Source organism: Colossoma macropomum, unplaced genomic scaffold (genome assembly GCF_904425465.1).
Source record: "Colossoma macropomum unplaced genomic scaffold, Colossoma_macropomum, whole genome shotgun sequence".
Taxonomy (NCBI): Eukaryota; Metazoa; Chordata; class Actinopteri; order Characiformes; family Serrasalmidae; genus Colossoma; species Colossoma macropomum.
In genome coordinates, this window is record NW_023494799.1 from 35,671,776 (window position 1) to 35,695,748 (window position 23,973).

General features: G+C 40.9%; 1 protein-coding gene across 20 annotated transcripts in view; it reads left to right on the top strand.

Moving 5' to 3' along the window:
- The first annotated feature begins 1,226 nt into the window (after positions 1 to 1,226).
- mical2a (microtubule associated monooxygenase, calponin and LIM domain containing 2a) overlaps positions 1,227 to 23,973 on the top strand; it is a 60,155-nt gene continuing 37,408 nt past the window's right edge. For all 20 annotated transcript variants that reach the window (XR_005008114.1, XR_005008113.1, XR_005008115.1 and 17 more), the window contains exons 1-5: positions 1,227 to 1,521; positions 13,874 to 14,256; positions 21,355 to 21,562; positions 21,920 to 22,036; positions 23,590 to 23,691. Coding sequence is in view for 17 of the 20 variants with exons in the window: in XM_036586306.1 (XP_036442199.1) it covers positions 13,996 to 14,256; positions 21,355 to 21,562; positions 21,920 to 22,036; positions 23,590 to 23,691 (688 nt within the window). In the remaining 3 variants the exon portion in view is untranslated. The remainder of the gene's footprint in view (positions 1,522 to 13,873; positions 14,257 to 21,354; positions 21,563 to 21,919; positions 22,037 to 23,589; positions 23,692 to 23,973) is intronic.

Genomic DNA, 23,973 nt, shown 5'->3' on the forward strand with positions numbered 1-23,973 from the left:
TGTAGGTGTGTCTAACAGAGCGGACACAGTGTTTAAAAACTGATCCACTCGTACCAGCACAACACACCAGACCACGCCAGTCACTGCAGTTCTCTGCGGTGGTCCTATGGAGGTCCTGACCACTGAAGAACAGAGTGAAAGGGGGTAACCCAGTGAAACAGATGGACTGCAGTCTGTAAGGCCCAATCCCGTTTCTTCTTTTTACCCTTACCCCTTGTTTTCGAGTGTCACCTTAACCCCTTGGAACTGAGTTACAAGGGGTAGTGGTTGAAATCTTGCCCTACGAAATGGGACCCTCAAAAATAAATAAATAAATAAACATTACTTCATTACCAGCTACTAGCGCTGCTCTGTAGGCGACCCGGCCCGTCTTCAGTGATAGAAGAGGAGGGCAAAGTTCAGCTCCTCACTGCTGGACTTTAGTTACATTTAGGGCATCATATGCCTTCAAAGAGGGTATAAGACAATTATATATTATTGCCAACCCCTAATTCTTTGGTGATTTGAAGCTGAAGTCAGATATTCACCAGCTTCTTGTTCGAATTGTCCCATTCCACCTTAAATGGTGTAGCAGTTACATTCTGGCGCTTTAGGCGTCAGAACTGCCGGACTATTTAAGGTGGAACGGGAAAGTTAGCTAGCTAACTACCGAGACATCAGCATGCCGTTAGAGATTTTTTAATGCTTGTTATGAAGAAAACGACCGTAATACATTGAAACAACCTTAAACTAAGATAATACAATGGTTATTGTATTTTTTAAACAGAGAAAATACATTTGTGGGTTTTTTTGGTCTCTTGTTCAGCCATCTTGCTGGTTTTTCTTTTTTTTTTTCACAACACTCTGTTTGGAGTGAGTCTCTGAAAAACCTCTATTTGGAGGTCCACGTAGCCCTAACACTTCGCCCTACCCCTCTATCTCAACAAAAATAGGGACACCCTACCCTAAACATGAACGCGCAAAACAGAGGGCTAAGGGCTAAGTGGTAGGGGCGAGGGGTGAAATGGGATTAGGCCTAATTGTAGAACCACAAAGTGCTGATAAAAGTGACAATGAGTGCGCAAACAAGGAAGCGGTTTTAATGTTGTGGCTAATCGGCGTAGCCTGGCCTGTTAAGACCAACTGTGACCTCGCTCAGATTTTCTCTCCGTAGCTTCCTCTTTCTGTGTTTTCTGCATCGCATTAGCGAGCGGAGCGCAAGCAGGAACACCAGGCTCGCTCACTGTCGCCTGTGTGGAGCAGAGGAGAACGAAGCCGAATCAATGAATCACTGAATCGGAGGTTCGACTCTTTAAACGGACGGTTCGAAAGAAAACTGACTCGAACTTCACATCACCGCGTCAAGCGAGAGAGGTACTTTCGCGCGCGTGCTGAGGTTCGTTCAGAAACTCTGCAGTCTCCGCGCGCGAGCCGTTGGCTCGAGGCTCGCGCTCTGGAACACGAGACGGTTCGACTTCTGTTTTACGTTTGAAAGTTTTCGGCTCAACGGACGTTTCTGCTCTCAGACCGCCGAGCTAAAAAGTGAGTAAAGCTTATTTAGAAACGTGTTTTATTCATAATTTTATGTCAGACGTGTTTAATAGGCTGCTGTGGAGGTTCTTTAGAGTTAGTGTTGAATCACCGGCCGGTAACGTTACAGCAGGTTGCTTCTGACTGGAGTTTCAGCGCCGGTCCAAATGAAAATGTTAGATGTTTTATTAAAATAGTTCTACCATTCGCTGTTTTTACCTCACATTAACGTCTACACTGTTCGTGTTTTGTCTCTGTATTGGGTAAGGAAGCTCTTAAACGCTTCTCATTTGCTTGAGAACTGTCTATTCAGACTGATAAATAGCCTTTCAACTGGCTTTATGTACTAGCGACGAGAATTCCCTGTGAGAGAAGAGATGCTATAGAGAGGTATAGAGTGCTCTTTTACAGGATTAGTACTGGTATAAACTTGATTTTCTTTGTATAATGTGAAATATATTCCTTTCCTTTTGCCTCTGTAACTAAGGATGGAAATCCTATAACCCAAAAGGAGGTTTTTCACCTCCTCCTCACTGTCTGTAATAAGTTGCACAACTCGCACGCCTTCAGCAAAGCAGTCAGGGGTCGTAACTGTGCCACAGGTGTGCTTGGGTGTTGTGAAATGTGAGTGAATGATAGACTGAAGCTGAAAATGGGAAAGACTAAAGTGCACTCTCTGACTCCAGTCCAGTTCTCAAAGCCGTACTTAAAGGGGAATGCCACCAATTTTTCAAAACTTCTAAATAATTCAGTCCTTGAGATGTAAACAGGGTCGTCCAGAGTGGTTTGACGTGTAGAGAGACTTACAGACTCAGATTTCTTTACAGTGGTGGTGATAGGAACCAGTGTGGCGATGTCTACAACATAAATATGGCTATTTTATTTAGTGTTTAAAACCGCTGTGAACCTACATGTGTCTTCTGAGTTTTTATATGTAATGCTGATGATGGCAAAATAGTCATAAATCGAAAAAAATACATTTTCTTTAGAGACTATTTTGCCATACAACACTCCTGGTGTATTCCTCCGGAACAAATGGATTAAAATAAGTGGATTCAAATACATTTTTAATCCAAAACTTTATCACAAAACTGTCAAAAAACAATGTGTCAGACACCGGGAAGCCTATATCTGACCGATTTCATGTAATAACTTTCTGTGAGGGAGCTTTTCACGAATCTGACTTGGTAAGTTTCTCTGGAGCGGAGCATTTCACACCAAACCACTCTGAATGACTTTGTATACATCTCAGCTATTTAATTATGGAGAATTTTTGAAAAATGCTTCATGGGGACTGCTCAACAGGAGGCTTTGTTTCTGTTGGGGAACCTAATCATACTGTTGCAGATATTAGCCAGTGGAGAAACTGAATAACACCACGGTTTACCCTTTGGACCTTTAAACAGACATTGCACTTGTGGAGTTTACTTTGTTGAAGTCCTACATTCTCTGTTTTGGGTCTCTTCATTGGGGATGCCAGTACATTTAATCAGTACAGAAATTCATAGTAGAGATAGAATGTACCTGTATGGGGTCTATTCCAACAAAAAAATGCTTGGATATCTGTGGAGGAAAAGAATGACTGAGGAGATTCTGTGACAGATCTATCTTGGAGTATCACAGATTTGCACATTATAACTTAAAGATAAGTAAAGCAAAGCAAACAAAACGTTTATTTAAACAGAAATGGTGGTGCGTTGAAAACTCTGTTGTGTTGCGCAAGTCTTGCAGCTATGGCAGCTGAGAAGGCCATTCTTGGCACCCTTGGCTTATTCTATTTAAAATACTTTACTATAATATACTTACGGTAAACATGTCCTCTGATGTCTTTAGTAGTTGTGTACACCAAGCTGTAGTAGCTGCATTTGTAGAGGACATCATTAGAATGCATTATGTGCACTGTCTGTTTGATATGGTGGGGTTTATACGTATGTCGCTGCTGATTGGGTAAGACCTCCACCAGTTTTTCAGAATTTCTGAATAATTCAGTCCTTGAGACGTAAACAGAGTCATCCAGAGTGGTTTGACGTGAAATAGTTAATTGTAGAGAAACGTTAATGAACTATTGTCATGCCCATCAAATGATAGAAAAAGTACCTCGAACCCGTTCAACACCGTTTCACACTGTTCCGATGAAACATGTTGTTCAAGCCGGTAGCAAAATGGTGCACAACATTTTGAAATGTTACATGAATGCAACAGGAAACATATCACTGTTGTCAGAAGAAAACCTTGTATCTCCAAAATGGTAACTTTACAGAAGAAGAAAAAAACAACTTTACTTTTAATGTAAGTCAATGGAACCAGACATTTTTCCAAGTCATTTTGAGACATTTCTTTTGGTCCATCCATAATGTAAAAAACACAAAAATGGACAATGAGGTTTTCTTCCGACAGCAGCAATGTGTAGAAGAACAAGCAGCTAGCTGTGTTGTAGTAAAATTACATTTTGTTTATCTTAAATAGTCCCATTTTGTACTAATTTGCACTGCAAGAGATATTTCTATTTTAACAAAAAATATGAAGCTGCAGTTTTGTCACAAAAAAGGAAAAAAAAAGTAGTAGTTTTAAAAGAAACGAAATTGGACCAGTATCGATATAAGCCAACATGGAAGGTCTCAGTATTGGTATAGGAAAATAAAAAGTGGTATCTAATCAGTAGATCACTTCACTGGGAATGGGACTGGGAATAGGACAGCTGTCCTATGAGAAACTTGCAGCTCGGAAAGATTTAGGAATCAGAGTCACACAAACTGTGCCGTTATCCACCCACTTCTTGAATGAGCAATGACTAGTGCATCCTGTGACATGATAGCACTCTATCTGTCTATCTGTCTCTCCCTTTTTCCCACTTTTGCTTTCCCAGATGGTCTAAATTTCTGCTTTACTGCCGAAAGTGGGCTGCAAGCGCACATTAACTAACTTAGGACCTCACACATGCTCAATTTGTCTTAAAGGCTATAATCAGATCTTTCTTCAAATCTTCAAATAAATGTCCCACACTGAAATTTAGATCAACGCCTTCCTCCTAATAATCGTCTGAAATATATTTTTCTGGAATTTCTTCAGGAATGCTTAGCGCTGTTGGCCTCTTGAGCTGTAGAATTTCATCAGTCTGAAGACGTATTTTATACTCGTTCTGTTTACAGTCTGCTGCTTCACAGTTCTTTACAGACTGTGCTCCAATGTCCTCATTTTTCAGGCAGATAGTCCATGTGTTTCTGTTGACAGTGGAATTTCTGTTCAGAAGCACTGCCATGTTGATACAAGCGCTGTAGTATTATCATTGGGAATGACTTTTGGCAAGAGATAAAACAGTTCATACATACATAGGCTGTATGTCAATAAGGCAGGCGGCGGTTCTTTGTCATTTCAGAGGTTTACTTTCATGGTCTGACCCTTTGAAAGTCTAGCTGCCAGATTCAAAGCCCTTGCTTGTGAATAATGACTATAAATATGGTCTTTCCTTATTTGGGTGCTTCACAAAAATGTAGTCAAATTACATACTTTGGTGAAGTTGGCTTGCTGTGGTGGAAGCTGACCTTTGTCGTTTTATATTTCTGGAATGATCTAGTTCTAGATCAAACTGATATTTCCAAATAGGGTCAATTATCAGATCATTCTGATGAGCCAGATGCATCTTTAAAAGGTCCTTTAAAGAGGTTCCTCATGAATTCAACACATTTTTCTGATGCAACTCTGATAGCGTTTTCAGCCTCCGTCAACTTTTGAGTGAAAAAACAGCTATGAGTACCAGCGTCCCAGCCTGTAATTAGTGGTTTAACCGTACTCTGATTTAAACACATGGCTTGTGGAGAAAACAGTCCCATACTATTCTCAAGCCAGCTTTATCAAGCTCAGAAGTCTGGCATAGGTAAAAGCCATTATCCTAGAATTGAAGCGCTGTGCATCTCACCTTGAGCAAACAGTCACCCAGCATAATATTCCGTCAACACAGTGTTTAGGATCTGTAATCAAGTTGGGTTAAAATGAATGAAGTAGAGAGTCCAATCCTGTCTCAGAGTGTTTGAGTGTTTTAGATGGGACGGTTGTACTTTGATTTTCCTCAACTGGGGCATTTCCTCAGACCTCGTTTCTGGAAGTGAGTCTATGTTTCCTGTCTGTCAGCTTGGCAAGGGACTCCGGAAGAGGAAATTGAAGGTCAGGGGTTCTGCATGGCACACTGAATCACCTGCCTGGGCAATACTGGAGTGGGTCAGACATGCACTAAAACTTCCTGTTCAGTGCAGAACTCTCCTCTACTGAAAAAGAGACTCATTCCTGTTCTTGAGTCCACGTGAGAATCTCATTCTTTCCCATTCATCATCCAAAATGTCGTCAAAATGTGAAGGAAAAATTCACCAGGTCTGTCCACAAGGCCATGAAATGTTATGACGAGCATCATTCTTAAAAAAGGACTTGAATAGGTTTTATAAGTGTGCAAAATACCTGTCAATTCTGAACATGTTGTCTCCCTTACTCATTATTCTGGCCCTCTAGTTTTGCCCAGCAGCAGTGACGCAAGATAGAGTCCATAGAGCCCATAGCAGAAGTTCTGTAACGAGAACTGTATTTTATTTCATTGTCTGCCTTACAATAACTCACAATACAGTTGGTAGCCCTTTTGTTAGGTCCATTGGATCTCTCAGAATATATTGTCAGGAGGTGGTGCTTAAATTTTAGGTCATATTTTGAGGTTATTAATAGATCTGTCATAGTTTAGTAAATTTTATCTGACAATTAATTACCATATAAAGAATTGTGTTTAACCAATTAATTATCTTTTTTTGTGTATTGTGTGCGACTATTAAAGTACAGGCCTTAAGTAACCCAGATTGACTTTTGATACTCGCTCCCATCAAATGTCAGAAACACCTCGAGCTCAAATAAACAAATATTGCTCACCACTGCCTTCAGCTGTGTTTTATCCTACATTTAATTGTCTCCATTTTATCGGAAAAACAACTTTCACACCAGGAGACACCACATAAACGCCCTTTCAAGTTGATGATGAAGTCCGGTACATTGAAATTTTCAATGCAGCACCAGTTGTGACGTCAGCGTTATCTTCATCATTGTGGTGGATAGTGGTGAACAGTCCAACAACAGGAAGCAATCAGATAAACTGTACAAATATAATAAATGGCAATGGTAAAGTGAATTTTAAACATGTACAGTTAAACCACATCTTATTTCTGCTTAGTATAATAGACCAAAACTGATAGATGCCAGCTAGGAAATAAACACCAATTTCACAACTTTAGTCTTCTGTTTATCTTTCACAGAAACCACATGAACATGCATGTTGGATGACCCATTAAATCAGTGTAATCAGGTGTGTGAGCAGGTAAATCAAACTGTGCTGGATACCGGCCCTCCTGGACCGGAGTTGTGCACCCCTGTATTAAATAAAAAAGCGTTACTCACCACTGCCCTCTGCAGGTGTTATAGCACCAATCAGAAGTTAGAACCTTTGTTGGTTTCTTGACCTGTGGCGTCTCAATAACTGCATTTTCTCCATTCCTTTCTTTTCATGCATTTGCCTCAACTCTGTGGATTCACGTTGTGCTTTCTGCAATGTAAACATATGATTGTGAAAGCCAACAACTGTGGAGAGTAGTTACGGTCAATGATCAGGCGATTATATAATAACTGTGACAGGGCTATTAAGATGTCATGTGAGATCATGTAGGCCTCATTAGTCTTCTTAAGACAGCCACCTGTGTAACGGTCATCTGTGCGCTTTTGTTTTCCGCAGATGGCTCATTTGGACCTCCCAGAGTACTTTGTCAAACTTTAAAGAATTGGACAGTGTGTTCTCCATCTGAAGTGTCTCTGTCTAAACTTGAGTTCTAAGAGGAGAGTCTGTGCTCCACAGACTGAGAAGGTCAGACGGGCTCTCAGACAGCACCCAGCTGCTTCCCATCTCCTGCTCTCGCTTCTGTGTGAATTAATGATTTTTCTCCCCCAAGACGGATGATATTAGCCGGGCCCTGGCCAGATAACACAATGTTTGCTCCCTCGTCCAAGACGACTTCCCTTTGTTTTGGCACCAGTGTAGTGAGAAGTGTCCAGTTTTCGCTGAGTTTATGAGACACTGGGAGAGAGTTTGCAGGACAGGGCTGTGTCCAGAGGGACGCTGGGAAACAATGTTTGCAGTGACTTGCCGTGCCGCTCTCAGGCGCGAGCCCTGCTTATCGAGAGGGGGGGTTCCTTCCTGGTTTTCTTCATAGCTTTCAGCAATTAAGCACGTTACGTGTAACTCCCAGCTCTCTCTCCGCTTCCCCACTGACATCAGCTTCCTTTTGTTTGGGTTGATAGTCGGAAGTTCTCTCCAGCAACAGCAGCAGAACTCTGTATCCACTAGCTCTGTTTTTCTCCCAGCCGTTGGTGGGTTTCGTGCCACTGGACTCTGGCTTGTGGTGTTTATGTGGGTTGTGGAGTGTTGGTTTGAGTGGAGTGTGGCCTCATTAATTCTGTGCCATTACTTCATGCATGCCAAAAACTGAGGTGTGTACTCTGTGTGCCAAGACTGAAAGCAAAGCTAAATTGGTTATAAATTATTCTGAAAGCTGTATGCTTTAAATTTATCACAAACCTGACAACCAACTTGAATTGTTTATGAAGGCATAATTAATTTTAATGTGTTTTGATTGCTCAGGCAAGATTTTATTGTACTTATATTGGCTCTCCTTTCCATAAGGAACTGCTCTGTCTGAACTAGCAGGTGTGATTGTGCATATGCCTGCCTTTTTATGTAATTTTTTTGACTTGGCTGTGCAACAGGTGCATATTTCACATCCTTGGAATTCTTGCCTTCTGGAGAAAACTGATGCCACATGCTTTAATAGATACTGCGCAGGATAATCTGCAGTTACCATTCCACAGATAATAACTACTCTCAGTGGAACTTAGATGCTATGATACTAAATAGTGTGTAGGCCTACTTCAGTAAATGTTCTTTCATACAGTTTTGTGCAAAAATCATAGATCGCTCTTCATTTAATTTCTGGTGAAAACAGCCATTATGTACAAGTACTTTTTTTGCATGGGGAAAAAAATAGAACACTTACTTATCCCATTTTTTTATTTAGTATGTCCATCCTTTGCCTTTATTACAGGGTCCATTCTTTTTGAGAGAGCAGCTTTTCAAATCATATTTCTTCCACACCTCCAAAGTTCAGTCCTGGATGTTTTCTGCTTCTTATGATCCAAGTAATCCAAAAACACATTATATGATGTTAAAGTCTGGGCTCTGGGGTGGCCATTCCATTGTTCTGAGAACATCAGCAGCTTATTTGTTTGACATCCTTTCAGACCCATGGTATGGAAAGATGGACAGGAAAACCTGTGGATTTTTTCTGATCTGAATCAAGAGTGTGGCTTGATTTTCTTTTGCCACTCAAAGATGAAAGCTTTAAGTACTGCTTATCTGATGGTCACAGTTTTAGTGCTCTACCAGCTCTTGCATCGTTGTTAGGAGTACCATTTTCTATGTATCTTTTAATAACTTTTGAACTCTAGTTTTGTAAACTTCTGTTTTTACATTTATTTCCTTGTGACTTTCCCCTTCCTTTTGCAAGTGGACTGCCTTCTGTCTGATCCCTTCAGAAATATCTCCTGAAAAATCAATAATGTGGCTGTTTTGACGGGAAATTGCACGAGAGTTGTCTCTGACATTTGCACAGTACTATGTATTTATCATTTTAATGTAACTGTTCTTAGAAGTAATTGTTATGTGGGTAAAACAGTTTCCTAAGAACAGTTGTATGTTAGAGTTTGAACTACAGTTTGTTTATAGAACATAAACAACATTGGCTTGCTTTGACTACCGATGGGATGAGCAGATATAAAGGGTATTTAATCAGAGCTTTAAAAGCGATCCCACCACCATTCCTTCCCTTTATAAATTGAGGGTTATCACGGCCACTCTCCCCTTTGCAGCCAGCTCTGACTTTGATGCTCATTCCTCTGTGTGTGGGTATGTGAGCTTGTGTGTTTTACTGGTGTCCTGTGGGCTACTGCTGTCTGCCCGCAGCGGCCCTTTCCATTCTGTCAGATGGTGAAGTCATGGTATTTAAGCCGGCACAATGCAGCCTCAGCTCAAAGAGCGAACTGTGAGGACAGCATGTGCTACCTTTTCATTAACCCATGAGGACTGCTCCTGCAGATGGACCTAATAGCTGTTTGTTGCCATCCGTGAATCCAGGAATGCAAACCCTGTGGTTATAATGGTTATTAACATGTTTTAATTTAGACTTCCAGGCAGACGTTGGACTGTCGTGGAAAATGATATAACATAACTGCACATAAAATGTTGGCTCCTAGAGTTTCAGTTCTGATCCAATGGTCATGTTTGTGGTAAACCAGTTGCATGTCTCTGGTGGCTTAACAGGCATTTCTCTTTTTAAAATCAGATTTGAATGCTGCAGTCAGAGCTTAAAAAACTGATCAATTGATTGTGGTTTGCCACTGAATTTATATTTATGCAAGCAGTTGTATAGTCTTTCAAATAGATTTGAACAATATAAATATTCTCAGTTTGGCACTTGAGTATTGCAGCGTAGTCAGCACTGTTCAGGTGTAAAAGTTTTCACACATTGCATATTTTGCACACTGTCTAATTTAAGCAACTGTGACCCTTCTCTGTTAAACCTGTTATCAGTCACAGTGGAAGCACATCCACACTTAATCATAAAAACATGTTTGCTCAAGGTCAGAATAAGATCCTGTGGGGAAGGACCGGAGTATCTTCTAATTGACACCTGTAGCTTTAAGTTCCAGCCAATGGAGCAACAGGAGGGTGTGTCTGATGCTGAGCTATGTCAGGCATCTGGGTGCTGGAATGTAGTCTGGGTGAATGTTAGCTTGTCTGTCTCTTGGGAGTTCATCTAACACCCGTGCCACATGAGCCGACACGTCCCCGCTCTGAGGCCACTGGCTGCAAAACAGCGCGATGAAATGAAGAGTGGAAACCAGCTCCAGCTTGAACGCTGTTGCTGTGTATCTTCAAGTCTCCTTTAGTGATAAAGTTGCATTCTCAAAATAAATCTCAAAAATACACAATTTTACAATTCTTAAAGACATTTTCACAATACACAATATAGATATATATCATAATATTTTTAGCTTTGCCAGCACTAGAAAAGTAAACATTTATAAAATCCTGTGTAAAAATTTTATAAATGAATAAAATATGACATTAGTGTGACATGGTGGAGCAGTGATACAGTGGGTAGCACTGTTACCTCACAGCCCGAAGGGCCGGGGTTTGGTTCCCGAGTGTGGGTGTGGGTTTCCTCCCAGAGTCCAAAGACATGCTAAATTGCCCCTGGGTGTTGTTGAGTGTGTGATTGTATATGTATATGTTTGTCTGCCCTGTGATGAACTGGCAACCCATCCAAGGTGTATCCTGCCTTCTGCCCAGTGACTGCTGGGATAGGCTCCAGCACCCCCTGTGACCCAGAAGGATAAGCGGTTTAGAAAATGTGTGTATGTGTGTGTGTGTGTAGTTGACATTAACACTTATAGCACTTTTATTTCTTCATCCTTTGTTTGTGCATCAATTTATTTGCATCTTATATGTTGACTGGAATTTGCACTTAAATAGTGGAACTTGTACTTACATCCTTAACATACATTAAAAATAACAAGATACATTAAAACGTTTTAGACTTTAGTTTCTAGAAATCTCAGTAAGTGAATAAGTGAGTGAACTCTAAAAAAAGTGAGTAAGCAATTAGAAAATTGTTGTGAGTCCGTAAATGTCCATAAATGAGGGAGGGCTGTGGACAAGCTTTTCATTGTTTCTGAACACTTATGTTTAAAACACATGACAATAAATAGGGGTGGGCAAAAATACCATATCATGATCTTTAAAATCATTTTTACAATACACGATATATACCACAATATGTTGACACAGACACTAGTAGCACCACATGTTCTAGTAGCACCACATTTAAAAACTGCCATCAAAAACTATGTGTACATATATATATAATGATTTTTATTCAGTGTTTCATATCCTGTACTGCATTAAATCCAATTAATTTGACTAATAATGGTCTGTTTGAAATTAATTATGCAGTTGGTTAGTGTTCTTTATAGAAGCAATATGTAATACTGATAGTAAGCATTTAAAATAGGCACTGCAGTCCAAATTCAAAATATTGGAGAGAATCGTCTGCCCACCCCCTCCTCCCCAGACTCAAAGCTCACGTCGGTTGTCAGGTTGTGGACACTGAACCTGCACAAATGAGTGCAACGTTAAATTTTGACAACACTGAACTTTGGCAGTAGCAAACAATGACAAGTCACACACTGTAAGTTGTTTTTAATGTTGGTTATCCTGAAAACAAAAGCCCACGGCTCTGAAGATATTCGCTGCCTTGAGGAAACTGAAGTCAGCTTCTTATTCTCCAGCTTTTTCTTCGAATATGCCCAATCCACCTTAAATGGTGCTGCAGTTACATTCTGGTGCCTCAGCCTATTCCCCAGATTTTTGTTTGAATTTTTCTGGTACGCTGGTATGAATGGATCAGACACAGCAGTGCTGCTGGAGTTTTTAAACACTGTGTCCACTCACTGTCCACTCTATAAGACACTCCTACCTTGTCAGTCCACCTTGTAGATGTAAAGTCAGAGACGATAGCTCATCTGCTGCTGCACAGTTTGTGTTGGTCATCCTCTAGTCCTTCATCAGTGGTCACAGGACGCTGCCCACAGGACACTGTTGACTGGATATTTTTGGTTGGTGGACTATTCTCAGTCCAGCAGTGACACTGAGGTGTTTAAAAACTCCAGCAGCACTGCTGTCTGATCCACTCAGACCAGCACAACACACACTAACACACCACCACCACATCAGTGTTACTGCAGTGCTGAGAATGACCCACCACCCAAATAGTTCCTGCTCTGAGAGGGTCCATAGGGGTCCTGACCACTGAAGAACAGGGTAAAAGGGGGCTAACAAAGTATGCAGAGAAACAGATGGACTACAGTCTGTAATTGTAGAACTACAAAGTGCACCTATATAGTAAGTGGAGCTGATAAAATGGACAATGAGCGTAGAAACAAGGTTATAATGTTATGCCTGATCGGTGTATAGCATAGAAAAGCAAATCTATAGACAAGACAGCATCTGCAAACTGTACTCGTTGTGTGTGGTGAGAAGAAATCTACCTTTACCGCTGCTTCTCCATGATGGAGAATGAGCAATGTCAACATGTGTCAGAAAGATGAAATGACCCAAATGACCCAAAGTCTGTGCTGTCCACATCCAAGCCTTTTGGCCGCTGTTCACCACAAAATCAAAGAGATGCTGTTTCCAGAGCATGGAGAAAATGTATTTTCCAGCAAAGTAAGACCAGAATTTCCCCAGACTTTCCACATCTGCTTTGAAGTAGTTGTGTGATTCGTTCACTCTCTCTTTGATATTCAAATGAGAGTTAGGTGCTGTAGCCAATATGATTTTGTCAGAGGTGAACTTTGGACACCGTCCTGCATGATTGTGCACGTAATGAAGAGTTGGAGTCAGAATCTGGCACTGATTTGCATCATCACACGGGCAGTATCTCCCACACTCCTGAGACTTGCATATCCTCCAAAGTACACTAAATAACCCAAATCAAGTCCTTACAAACACTCTGTTTATCAAGCTGTCTTTTCTTCAATATATCTTACTATACCGTGTCTCCCCATAGTGCCTGTATATTATCCTTAGGAAGTGGTGAGACTTTGAAACGTTAGAAGGGATGGAACTAAAAATACACTGCGGCAGGGCGTGTTACCAGAGCAGCGAGTTGTCCCTGTCTGCCCAAAAAATGTACCCCTGTTCTGTTCTCATGCAGTGGGGAAAAGCCGCAAGACAAACATTTTTTTTTTTTTGCATGGTCTGCAGAATGGGCAGGGCTGGCTCCCTTAGTGAATCAGGTGCTCTCTCTAGTGAAGCGGAAAGAGCACGGAAAGGGGAGAGACCAAGCTTGTCTGCTCTTATAGTGCTATTTAGTAGTGACTGAAAGCGAGGAGCTCACAACTCCTGATCTCTTGTCCTCTATTTGTCTTGAGATTTCAGATATTTAAGGGAGTTTCCCAGTTTTACTAATACGTTTGAGCTGTGTTTTTCTACTTAGTGAGGATCTGTTGTAGTGTTTAAACTCTTTTGGGAAATATAAATGATTATTATTCTTAAATATAAGAAACATCTGAATGTAATTAGGCTAGTTTTCCACGGTTACTCCGCATTTTAAATGCCATTCCTTGCCAAAAATGGTGATTATTCTTTTTCTTTAGAGCTGATGTTGCCGCCCCTTAAATTTTCACACAGTGAAATCAGACTAACCATGCTTTCTTCTCTCCTCAGACAGGGCAGGTTTAAGGGTCCGGGTCGTGGATCTAGCTTGACCACCATCTTCCACCAGAGAAATCAAAGAGCAAGAGAAGAAAAATAAAGAGCCTGACATCATCACTCCCACATAGGAAAAGATGGGGGAGACAGAGGATGAGAAGAGCCAGGCATCTAAGCTGTTTGAGAACTTTGTCCAGGCACCTACATGTAAGAGTACACTGCAGGCTTTTAATATCTTGTGTAGTTACCTAGAGTTGGATCCCCTGGAGCACAGCTCCTTCTACAGCAGCCTGAAGAGCAAGCTCACCTGCTGGAAGGCCAAAGCGCTATGGAGCAAGCTGGACAAGAGAGCCAGCCACAAGGAGTACAAGAAAGGCAAAGCCTGCACAGGCACAAAGGTAAGTCTGCAGAGAGATGCCATTGCTTCTACGTTTCTCACAGTCTGCAGCATAAAACATGGGGAGGACCTTATGAAAAGACTGAATTTGAATAGTTTATATAGTTTTAAATGCTAAAATAAGTGCAAAGGTTTGTTTGCAGACTTTCTGAAGACATTTAAAGCATACAGTACCCCTCACTTAGGCATTGAGGCAATCTGGCTTTGCGGTTCAGAGTGTTGTATAAAATGACATCATCAAATGAATGACGTCAGTGCCAGATGTAGTTTGTTACACCAACGCTTTGTGGATTTCAGGCCTGTCATCAGTTCTGTGCGCTCACTTTTTCGCTGTTCAAGGGAATGCCATGACAACAGCCAATGCTGACTTTTTGTTCTGTCATGACTCCCTAGCATTGGCTTTAAAATTGGGAGGCACCAATGTGAAAATTCTGAGCTGATGCCGATTTCTGATGCTTTGCATGTACGTATCTGCTGATGCAGATACACAAGCATTTATAAAATTGAAATTGGGACTTAATCTTAAACAGCGTTAGAAAGAAGTATAACATTTATTTCTAAAGGGTTAAACATATAGTAAATGATTAAAATGCATACGCCTTAGCACAATGGCCAGCGTTCTTCCCTTTCAAAGTATAGTAAATGTCATCAAATTTCAGTTTGAAGTATCAGTCAAATCTAAGTACCTTTCCAATGTTTCTTAACAATTATATACTGATACACATAAAGATTAGATCATTTTGCATACCTAAATTAAAACGTATCCCCCTGATGAATTAGGCATGGTAGGATGAATAGTTAATCGATTTTCCACATTTTTCTTAATTGTTAAATCTATACTTTCATAGTTCATTAACATTGTTTTCATCATGTGAACGCAGGGTTGACATGAAACCTAAACCTAAACCTAAACCTAAACATGAAAATTGAGTGTTTTCCATTGGGTGAATACACTTGACAATTTTCCAACTTGATCAAAGCTCTCAGTTTCTCTTTCTTGCTCATTCCTTTATTTAAATTATGGATTCTTGTTGTAATGAAGGCTCTCAGGGGCAACTGTAGCTTTCCACTTTGCTGTTGCTTTTGTCAGTTTGCTGCTTGTTAATTTCTCCATAGGTCTCTGGCGAAACTGTCCAATGTATAAAAGGTCTATAATTGTGGATTTTATCATAGCAACATACAGATTGCAAGCAGCTGGCCTTAAGCCTAAACTACTACAGATAAATTGAAAGGTTAAAATTAACTATATTACAAAATATTAGGTGTGCGATATGGAAGAAATATTACGATACTTTAAAACATTTTACAATACACACTATGCATCAGAGTATTTAGTTCTAACAGTCAAAATAGAACATGTAGTGCTATATATAAAAAAAATCATAAAGCTACAACTACAATGACTAAATGCACTAAATCCAATTTAATAGGCTCATATATGCTCACTTTTTAATGAAAAATGTAGTTATTTCTTTAAGTACTGACAGTACTTAGAAAAGCATATTGTGACATAATTTGTCAAGATAACGATAAAATATCATCATGTTGCCCACCCTTAAAATATATATATATATGACATTATGTGTTCAAAATAAAATGTGATACAGGCATTTTTGTATGGTCCAGTGGGGTCACAGAGGATTTCATTCAGTGTTCCACATCTATCAAGAAGGAACACACACACTCACACCTGCACCAGCTTGGACTCCCCCTCATATTTTTTTTCTCACAAATTTGTTTGCTTATCTCTGAGTAAGTGTACTGATATGAAACAGAGCTTCTCAGTTTTTATAGACAGTCACCATAATGGCTTCATACACAGACAGCTTCACTCAGCAGATATGATTATTTGAGGTGGTCTGACTGCAGGCTGGCTTTTTATGAGGCTCCCCTACAATAAAAGCTTCCATGGACCAGTGCCCAGAGTATTATTAAAGTGAGTCTGAAGCGTTTCAAAATGTCTAGAATTTAACAAGTCCCATTTGATACCAGCCATAAATGCCCCACTGACTTTCTTGATGTGAAAGAGAGCAATTATGCAGCGCTTTTGAGGTTGTAATTTACCTCACACTGCTATAAAGATGGTAATTATACACAGTAGCCCTTTTTGAAGCCTTTCTCACTTTGATGAGATACAGCACGGCATACTTTAATGACACTTTGACACAAACAGACCGGTACTGTACTATGGATCATTACCAATATTTACACAGTGATATGCAGAGGTTGGACTTGGATTAAGATAGTTAGGGTAGCGTGGGGTTTTTCTAAATATGTCTGTGTCACGATCCTACATGTATGACTTATGAGGTCTTTGCAGGCAATGCCCATTGAGAAAGGAGTGATGAATGTTAGACTGAGAGGCCAGAGTGGCACCTGATAAAACATGTCAGTCGTGATGAATAGTGGGCCTTCTGCCTCTCTCATACTGTCGTGACTTTTTCTTTTAAGCGGAGAGCATGACGTAAGTGATGGGTTGCTGTGAAATGTAAAGGAAGGCTTGCAAACTGACATGATATCACTCTTCACTCTGCCTCCAAATGTGTTCTAAGTCCCAATCTGCACAGGATATGAGGTCATACTCACACTATCAACCTTCTCAGCAGGACTGAATGCTTTAGTGATGCTTTTTTGCTGTTATTTGCTGCCTTTGTTACCGTTGCTATGGCTCCCAGTCAGGCTTTATTACATGGTTCGCTCAGCCACTACAAATACCAAGTATGGCAAAATATTTAATGAGGCGAGAGATTATATTCTGCATTTCTCTTGACCACTCGTTGCCTTTTATATTCAAATTGCCAGACAAAAAGAAGCAGGTCCTTAGGAATGATTGGACTTTCTTAAGCTCAACTTGTCTTTCTTAAGACCAAGTGGACATTCTTTAGGCCAGTCATTGGTGCCAGAGTTTGGAGCAAGTGTTTGGAAGTGGTTGCATTTTACCACCTCCATTATACCAAAAAAAACCCAGACCACTCTGTCAGCACATGAGGAGAAGCGCTGTGTTTCACATTTCCATGCTCTTCGTGCTCCAGTTTTGCTGACAGCTACGACTCTGTGACTTAATTTTTTCATGATGTCTTTGACTGCAAAGTTTACTCTGACTCTTCCAGAGTCAGACCCTTTGTAAGCTCAGACAGGTTCCCTGCATTTCCCTGACTTTCTTCCGTGCTTGTTGTACACAGAGCCGACTGCCTGTCCGTCTGGACTGCCAGCTCATGCTGTTGTTGCTCTCCCGGTGGTCTGCCGCACTTGATTGAGTACGTTATTCTGACTGTGTGATCCAGAGCAGTCTGCCTGCTGCAATCAGACAAGCATGCTGGGATCACATCATGTCTACAGGAAGCCCCTTTTGTTTTCCGAAAGCTAGGTTAAGTATGTGTGCGTGAGGGGTGCAACGATAAAATTTTTAGGAGATAATGTGGTTTTCATATTGTGATAAATTTTTAAAACTGAACCATTATTTTATTTTTTTAGTCAAAAATCCAGTAACAAAATCAAACCCATAATATCTGGCGAAAGCATAATTAAAGCCCCTAGTTAGGTTTATCTTGCTCTTGTAGGCACACAATATACATGTACAAAGTGTCCTGTACCCTGTAAATGGCCAATGGATTATGCCAAAATTCTCCCCTTTCAGTATAAACTGGGCTTAATCTAAAGTAGAGCTTGCGTAAACATGGTCTTTACCAGTCACAAGGCTGAAGTGGACACCACAAAACAAAACTATGCATTCCGCACCATCTCTCTGTCTTTTTGAGCCAGAGAAAAGCTAACATGCATAACTATCAAACTAGCTCGTCTGTCTGTCTGCCTGCCGGTCGTCCCTTTGTCTGGCTGACCATGCCAGCATTCTGTGTGTGTGCCAGATAAAGTTTTCGTAAACTGTAGACGTTGTGAGGTAGTATACACAATACATGTATGTAAATGCTGTTTACTCATTTCTCTTTGCTTGTGCTATTGTGTTTTGTTCTGCTTCAGTGGCATAGAGTGGGAGTGTTGGGTAGACACATGTCAATCAAGCTTGCACATTAGAATATTAGATCTCGCTCAGACAGGTCTCAAAAGGTCTGATTAGTGAGTGTAGCTGTTTTTTGATTAGGTTTTTTACACAATAAATTTAAGTATACACAGAGTGTAAGTGGTTTTGGGCATAGTGTAAGGGATTTTTATTTTTTTTTACTTTCGTGGTCATCTCTTTTAGAAATATCATGGAGTATTTTGTAATCAAACAGTGGAAACTATTCCAATTTATGTCAGTACGTCTCACATATCACATTTTTTGAATGGAATAAAGTCCAACCACATTCGATTCACACTGCATGTTGTTTTCCAAGCACTATATACAAAAAAATGAACATTATAATGCATTTGTAGTATGTATGGCTATGGTCACACGACAAGCCTCATTGTTTAATTGTTTTTTTTTTTTGCTCTGTTCTGATCTGTCTAACTCAACGTTTCACAGTTGTGTCTCAAATCGGTCATTACTGTGAATGAGCCTGTGCCCTAAAACGACCCACATGCACACTTCCTTGTCAATAACGTCACATAAAGGAACGATGTGCGTCACGAACAACAATCTAACAGAACAAGCTGTTGTTGCAGAGATAATTCACACTGAGCAGTTCTCGGCTGTTTATTATTAGAATAAGATGAAGGTGAAAAAGGGTTCGATGCATTTTCTGCAGCGTTTGCTGGCACTAACGTCAGGTTCAGCTCTGCTGAATGATGGCGCATGGGCAATGAAAAAAAATACAGGAATTCCCTTCTGAGCATTCTCACATGAATGGCCATGATTTGAAGTCCACACAGCTCTGAAAAATCAGATGTGTGTCTCATTAAGGCAAAAAATCAGATTTGTGCCACTTCAGCCTGGTAATGTAGATGTATAACATAGTGAGTGAGTATAAGGGGAGTTGGATTCCTGTCAGTGGAAGCTTACCAGGATGTTAAGTGGCTATGGGTCCAGTGGGCGCCACAACTTTCATCAGGAAGCATCGTCAGGCAGGTCATGCATGCCAATTCCTGTTCTGCAGACTTTTCCATGTGATAAGAGGCAAGAGGCTGCCCTGTGGTGGGATAGTGTCTAACTGACACTGACCCGGGCCATGTGGAGCTCCAGCTGCACCGTTCATAAAGTGCAGATTCTATCCTTCTGATGACATGACCAGTATCATCCTTTCTTTATTGGTCCCAGTTGGAGGTTTATGAGAGCATAGAGGATTAACATGAATTACTGTACTTTTCCCTCATGATCTATAGTGATCTCACGGCTCCCCAATCCATCTTAATCAGTAGATGGAGAGCCCCTAAACCGATACCAGATCAGTACTTGAAAAACAGTACAGGAAAGAGATCAACGCTGATTAAAAAAGGAAACGCCACACCTCCGCTCTCTCTCTCTCCCTGCTGAGTTCAGAGCCTGAGAGGAGATGAGCCAAAACAATACAGCTCTCACTATGATAGTATCAGCTCTGATTGATAGAACTTTTCATTAGATATTTCACCTAGCTGTGGCTCTGAGGCAGTACAAAAAAGTAAAGGATTGTATCTGCTCTGTGTGTTTTAGCTAATGCAGGCTACAGCCATGTGAGAGAAAGCACACCTGGGCTGCTCTTTGCTCCAATCTGTGTTGTTGGTAGCGGGGTGCTTTAGCTTTCGTCACTGCTTATGCAGAGAGGAGCTGAGACAGGTCCGTGCAGGCAGAGCCTCTCACTCACCTGTGCCTGCAACCTGGAACCATAACTGTAGCGGGCTCTTCCCTAAGCTCCGTATACAGCTTTTTCTCGCTGTTTTACACCCTTCTCTTCCTGTCCTTACCTTCTCTATCTTTCTGTCTCTGTCCTTTTCTCTCTCTTTCTTTGTCTATCTCCTTTCTCTCATGTTTAATTCCTTTCACTCTCCCTTGCTTTCTACAGCCTCATTTGAGAAAGCACACATTTTGATTTGGCAGTTTTCAGTCTGCAAGCCATTTTTAGGAGGGTTTGGGCAGCTTGAACCTTTGGCTCCATAAGAAGCCACTGTGGACAGAGCTGGGGACAGCCAGAACAAGCACTCTGACCTTCACAAACATGATAAGATCCCTTGGTCCACAGGGATTGAAGCACAATGTTGTGGTACAGTATTGATTCAAATGAATGTGCCTGTGAATCCCTACTGCCCTGGGGGCATGCATACAATTTGACAGGAAGTGTGAAGCACTGTACAAATATGCTAGTGTCACTGTAGCAGCATTGCTTTTGCTTGGGTTCAGTTAACCACATCCTGAAAAAATGCTTGTAATATCATGGAAAGGGAGGAAATTAAAGCATCAAAAAGAAAAAAAAACATCAAACTGGGCCAGAACACCTGGATTTGCATGGCTAAGAGAAACAGGGTCTGTTGAATGACTCAAGACTAGATTAGTAAAAAGATGAGATGTGCAATAACCCCCTCTGGTCTTTCATCCCTGCACCAGAGGGAATGAAGTCATCCCCACAGCAGGCATTCTCAGACATGTTCTGTAACCTGAAAATCTGACTTCATGCATTCTTCTGGTGCTGATGCACCAAGCATGACTTTGATATGACAGGGCTGTAATTACAGTTTAATGTGGAAGAGATCGCACATGTGCCTCTGGTGTTTTGGCTGGTACAGTGTTAAGTATGGTAAACAGCCACGACCTCTTTCCTTAGAGTTGGTCTTTAAATATTTTGTTCTCTGTAGCACAGGCTCTTCTAAAAGTGGGTCAGACCTCTGCATATGCCACCAAATCAAATAGACTACTTGGTTTTCAAATAAGATAAATAGCTGTTAAGAGCCACGCAGTAAAAACGCAAGAACACTTCTCAAGGGGAAGATACTGCAGCCTTGTAGGCCACCACCATCACTTTTTCAAGGTTTTATATCCTCAAGTGTGAACATCTATATTAAAAACAACAAAAAACTGGTAACCTTCTGGACATCATACATAGTGAGACTTTAAGAGTTTTATTTTTCTATCGTGCAGTATTTATCTTCAGCCTCTCTACTGTGGCTCATAGATACATTTTATCTGCATTACTATATTGTTATTTCCTTGCCCTCTCAGTCTCTCAGTTTCTGCTGTTCACATTTGCAGTGTCTGATAATTGGAGGAGGCCCCTGCGGTTTGCGGACCGCTATTGAGCTGGCTTTTCTAGGGGCTAAAGCAGTAGTGATCGAGAAGAGAGACACATTTTCCAGGAACAATGTTCTCCACCTCTGGCCCTTCACCATCCATGACCTCAGAAACCTGGGGGCAAAAAAGTTTTATGGGAAGTTCTGCGCCGGGGCCATAGACCATATCAGTGAGTACTCTGCAGTGTATTCAACATACCATATTTCATAATACAGAAGAAGTTCATGTTTTTATGGGGAAGTAATTCTCTTCACTTCCCTGTTTGAGTCTTTTGTTAGACATTCCTTTGTTGTGTTCGTTTTCTCAGTTAAGTTTTCCTTAAATGTGTTGGTATCTGTTCATATTGTACATGATTGGTTAAAGATTCAAGGTTCAAAGTTAAGTGTCAGAAACAAGACGGTCAGCGTCCCAGAAAGAAGAATGAATCCTGCGTTCACTCATATGTGTTTTGTTTTTGTGTGCCTTACCGTGCACTGTTAGCATGCTTGTTGGGGCTGATGGTTCTTGTCTCGGGTATGTTTGTCAGGTATTCGGCAGCTCCAGCTCATGCTCCTCAAGATTGCTCTACTTGTAGGGGTCGAGTTCCACATCAACGTGGAGTTTGTAAAGCTCTTGGAGCCTCCAGAGGATCAGGAGAATGAGGGTGAGTCCGTCTCTACATGGGCCAAACCACAATAAAACCTGAATAGTTTCTTGTCTGACTAGCCAACCACCATCCACACTTCAAAGAGCCATTTATCTGACATCACACTGCGGGCTGTCAGATGATAACCTACCAAACTTGTTTGTCGATTCGTCTACTATAATTAACCTCAGTAGCTGTTATTTCCACTTTTGTCATAGCAAATATATGAAACAGAATGATGAGTTAGCCTGGAAGGATTTGGGTTTAGTTAACATCTGTAATGTTTTCATGTGTGCTCCGTTTGAGAGTCCAGAGAGCTGTCAGTTTTCCATTAGCACCTACAACTCCCTCACCTCTGCCTCACTTTTATCTGTAAGACAATGGTAGGACCGAACAGAGGACTTCCTCTTTGACTCACTCCATAAACGGTCACTATGACAACCGCCCAACAGCAGCCCTGCTGTTAATGTCATTTTTAATGCCCATGGAAAAGTTCCCTGTTTTTAGCTAGCGGTCTCCTCCCAAGTTCTGTTGTTATTTTATGGCCGTAGAGCATGCACAGACTCAGTACACATGGCAAGGGTTTTTCCCTTTTAGGAGAACGAGAGATTATTACATCAGCTAAATGAAGAACTGATGATTATGAGCTGATCAATGTAATTAGAAACATGTCTCCCAGGTCCACTTGTAATTTGCTTCCAGATGTGGTTATGCTTTCATGTGTAAACGGGTCCTTTAAGGAGCTGCTCCACTACATAAGACTGTTCCTCAGGGACTCAGTTGATTGGACTCCCACACTAAGGACATTAGATACCTCAGTGAACTGATAAAAAACAAGAGGGCTTTCTAATTTAAGAACCTTCGGCTACTGTGACCTTGTTCCATGGCCTTGAGAAGAGATGCATGTTTCCAATGGTGCAGCCCAGTTGTATCACATACCACTGTCAACCTCAGGTCATTTTATAGTGAGGCTCTGTTTTGCACTACGTTTGTGGTGTTGATGCATTAAATGCAGTGATTTAATGTGGTGAACTGTGAAGCAATATGCTGCTCCTCATGTGTCTTATGTAATTTAGAAACTATGCAGGGTGCTAAGCGGGGTTTTGTAATGTGGCACATTCTTCTCATATTTTGCAGTTGCTCATTTTTGTTCAGTTGTATGCAGCTGTGAATGCACAAATCGGAAGCGGTAAAACTGGTTCATTAGCTTTTTTACTTTTTAAGGTATCAGTACTGAGTAGCTCCTGCAAGATGACATATGCCGCATGAGCTCAGATAAATGAAGAGTGTCCACCTCTGCCATCTGAAGGTGTTACAGCACCAGTCAGAAGAACTTTTGTTATTGTAAGACCCATGTCTGAATAAAAAACCCGGCAGAATAAAATTTCACATTCTGTTTGTTATGCTAACAACTGTGTGAAATAACTGTTGTTATAAAATGTTAACATTGTCACAAAAACCTAGTACAGATGAACATGCATGCTTTTATCAACCTTCATTTTAAACTGTGTTATGGTCAGCACTATGGGCAGGCTGTATTGACCCCTAAAGAATGTGTTCATGTCCTGCAGGGCCCGGTTGGAGGGCGGAGATCCGACCGGCAGATCACCCTGTGGCTGACTTTGATTTTGACGTAGTGATCGGGGCTGATGGGAGACGGAACACTCTCGAAGGTCGGTGCATCAGAAATTTCTTAAATTAACATGTCCTACACTAAATACACTCATGTGCATCCTATGCATTTACACAGTATCCAAGTGGCTATAATTATCTTTGCTCTATAAATACAGACAAAATGTTCCAGGGTAACTAAAACAGCTTAGAATATGATATGGTAGCATGGCAACACAAATAGCTTGTCACATGGCCTTTCAACAGCATCTGAGTATGTTTTTGTTGAACCTGTATTCATAATAAGCTATGGCACTTCATAAAAAGTAGCCCCAGAACATTCT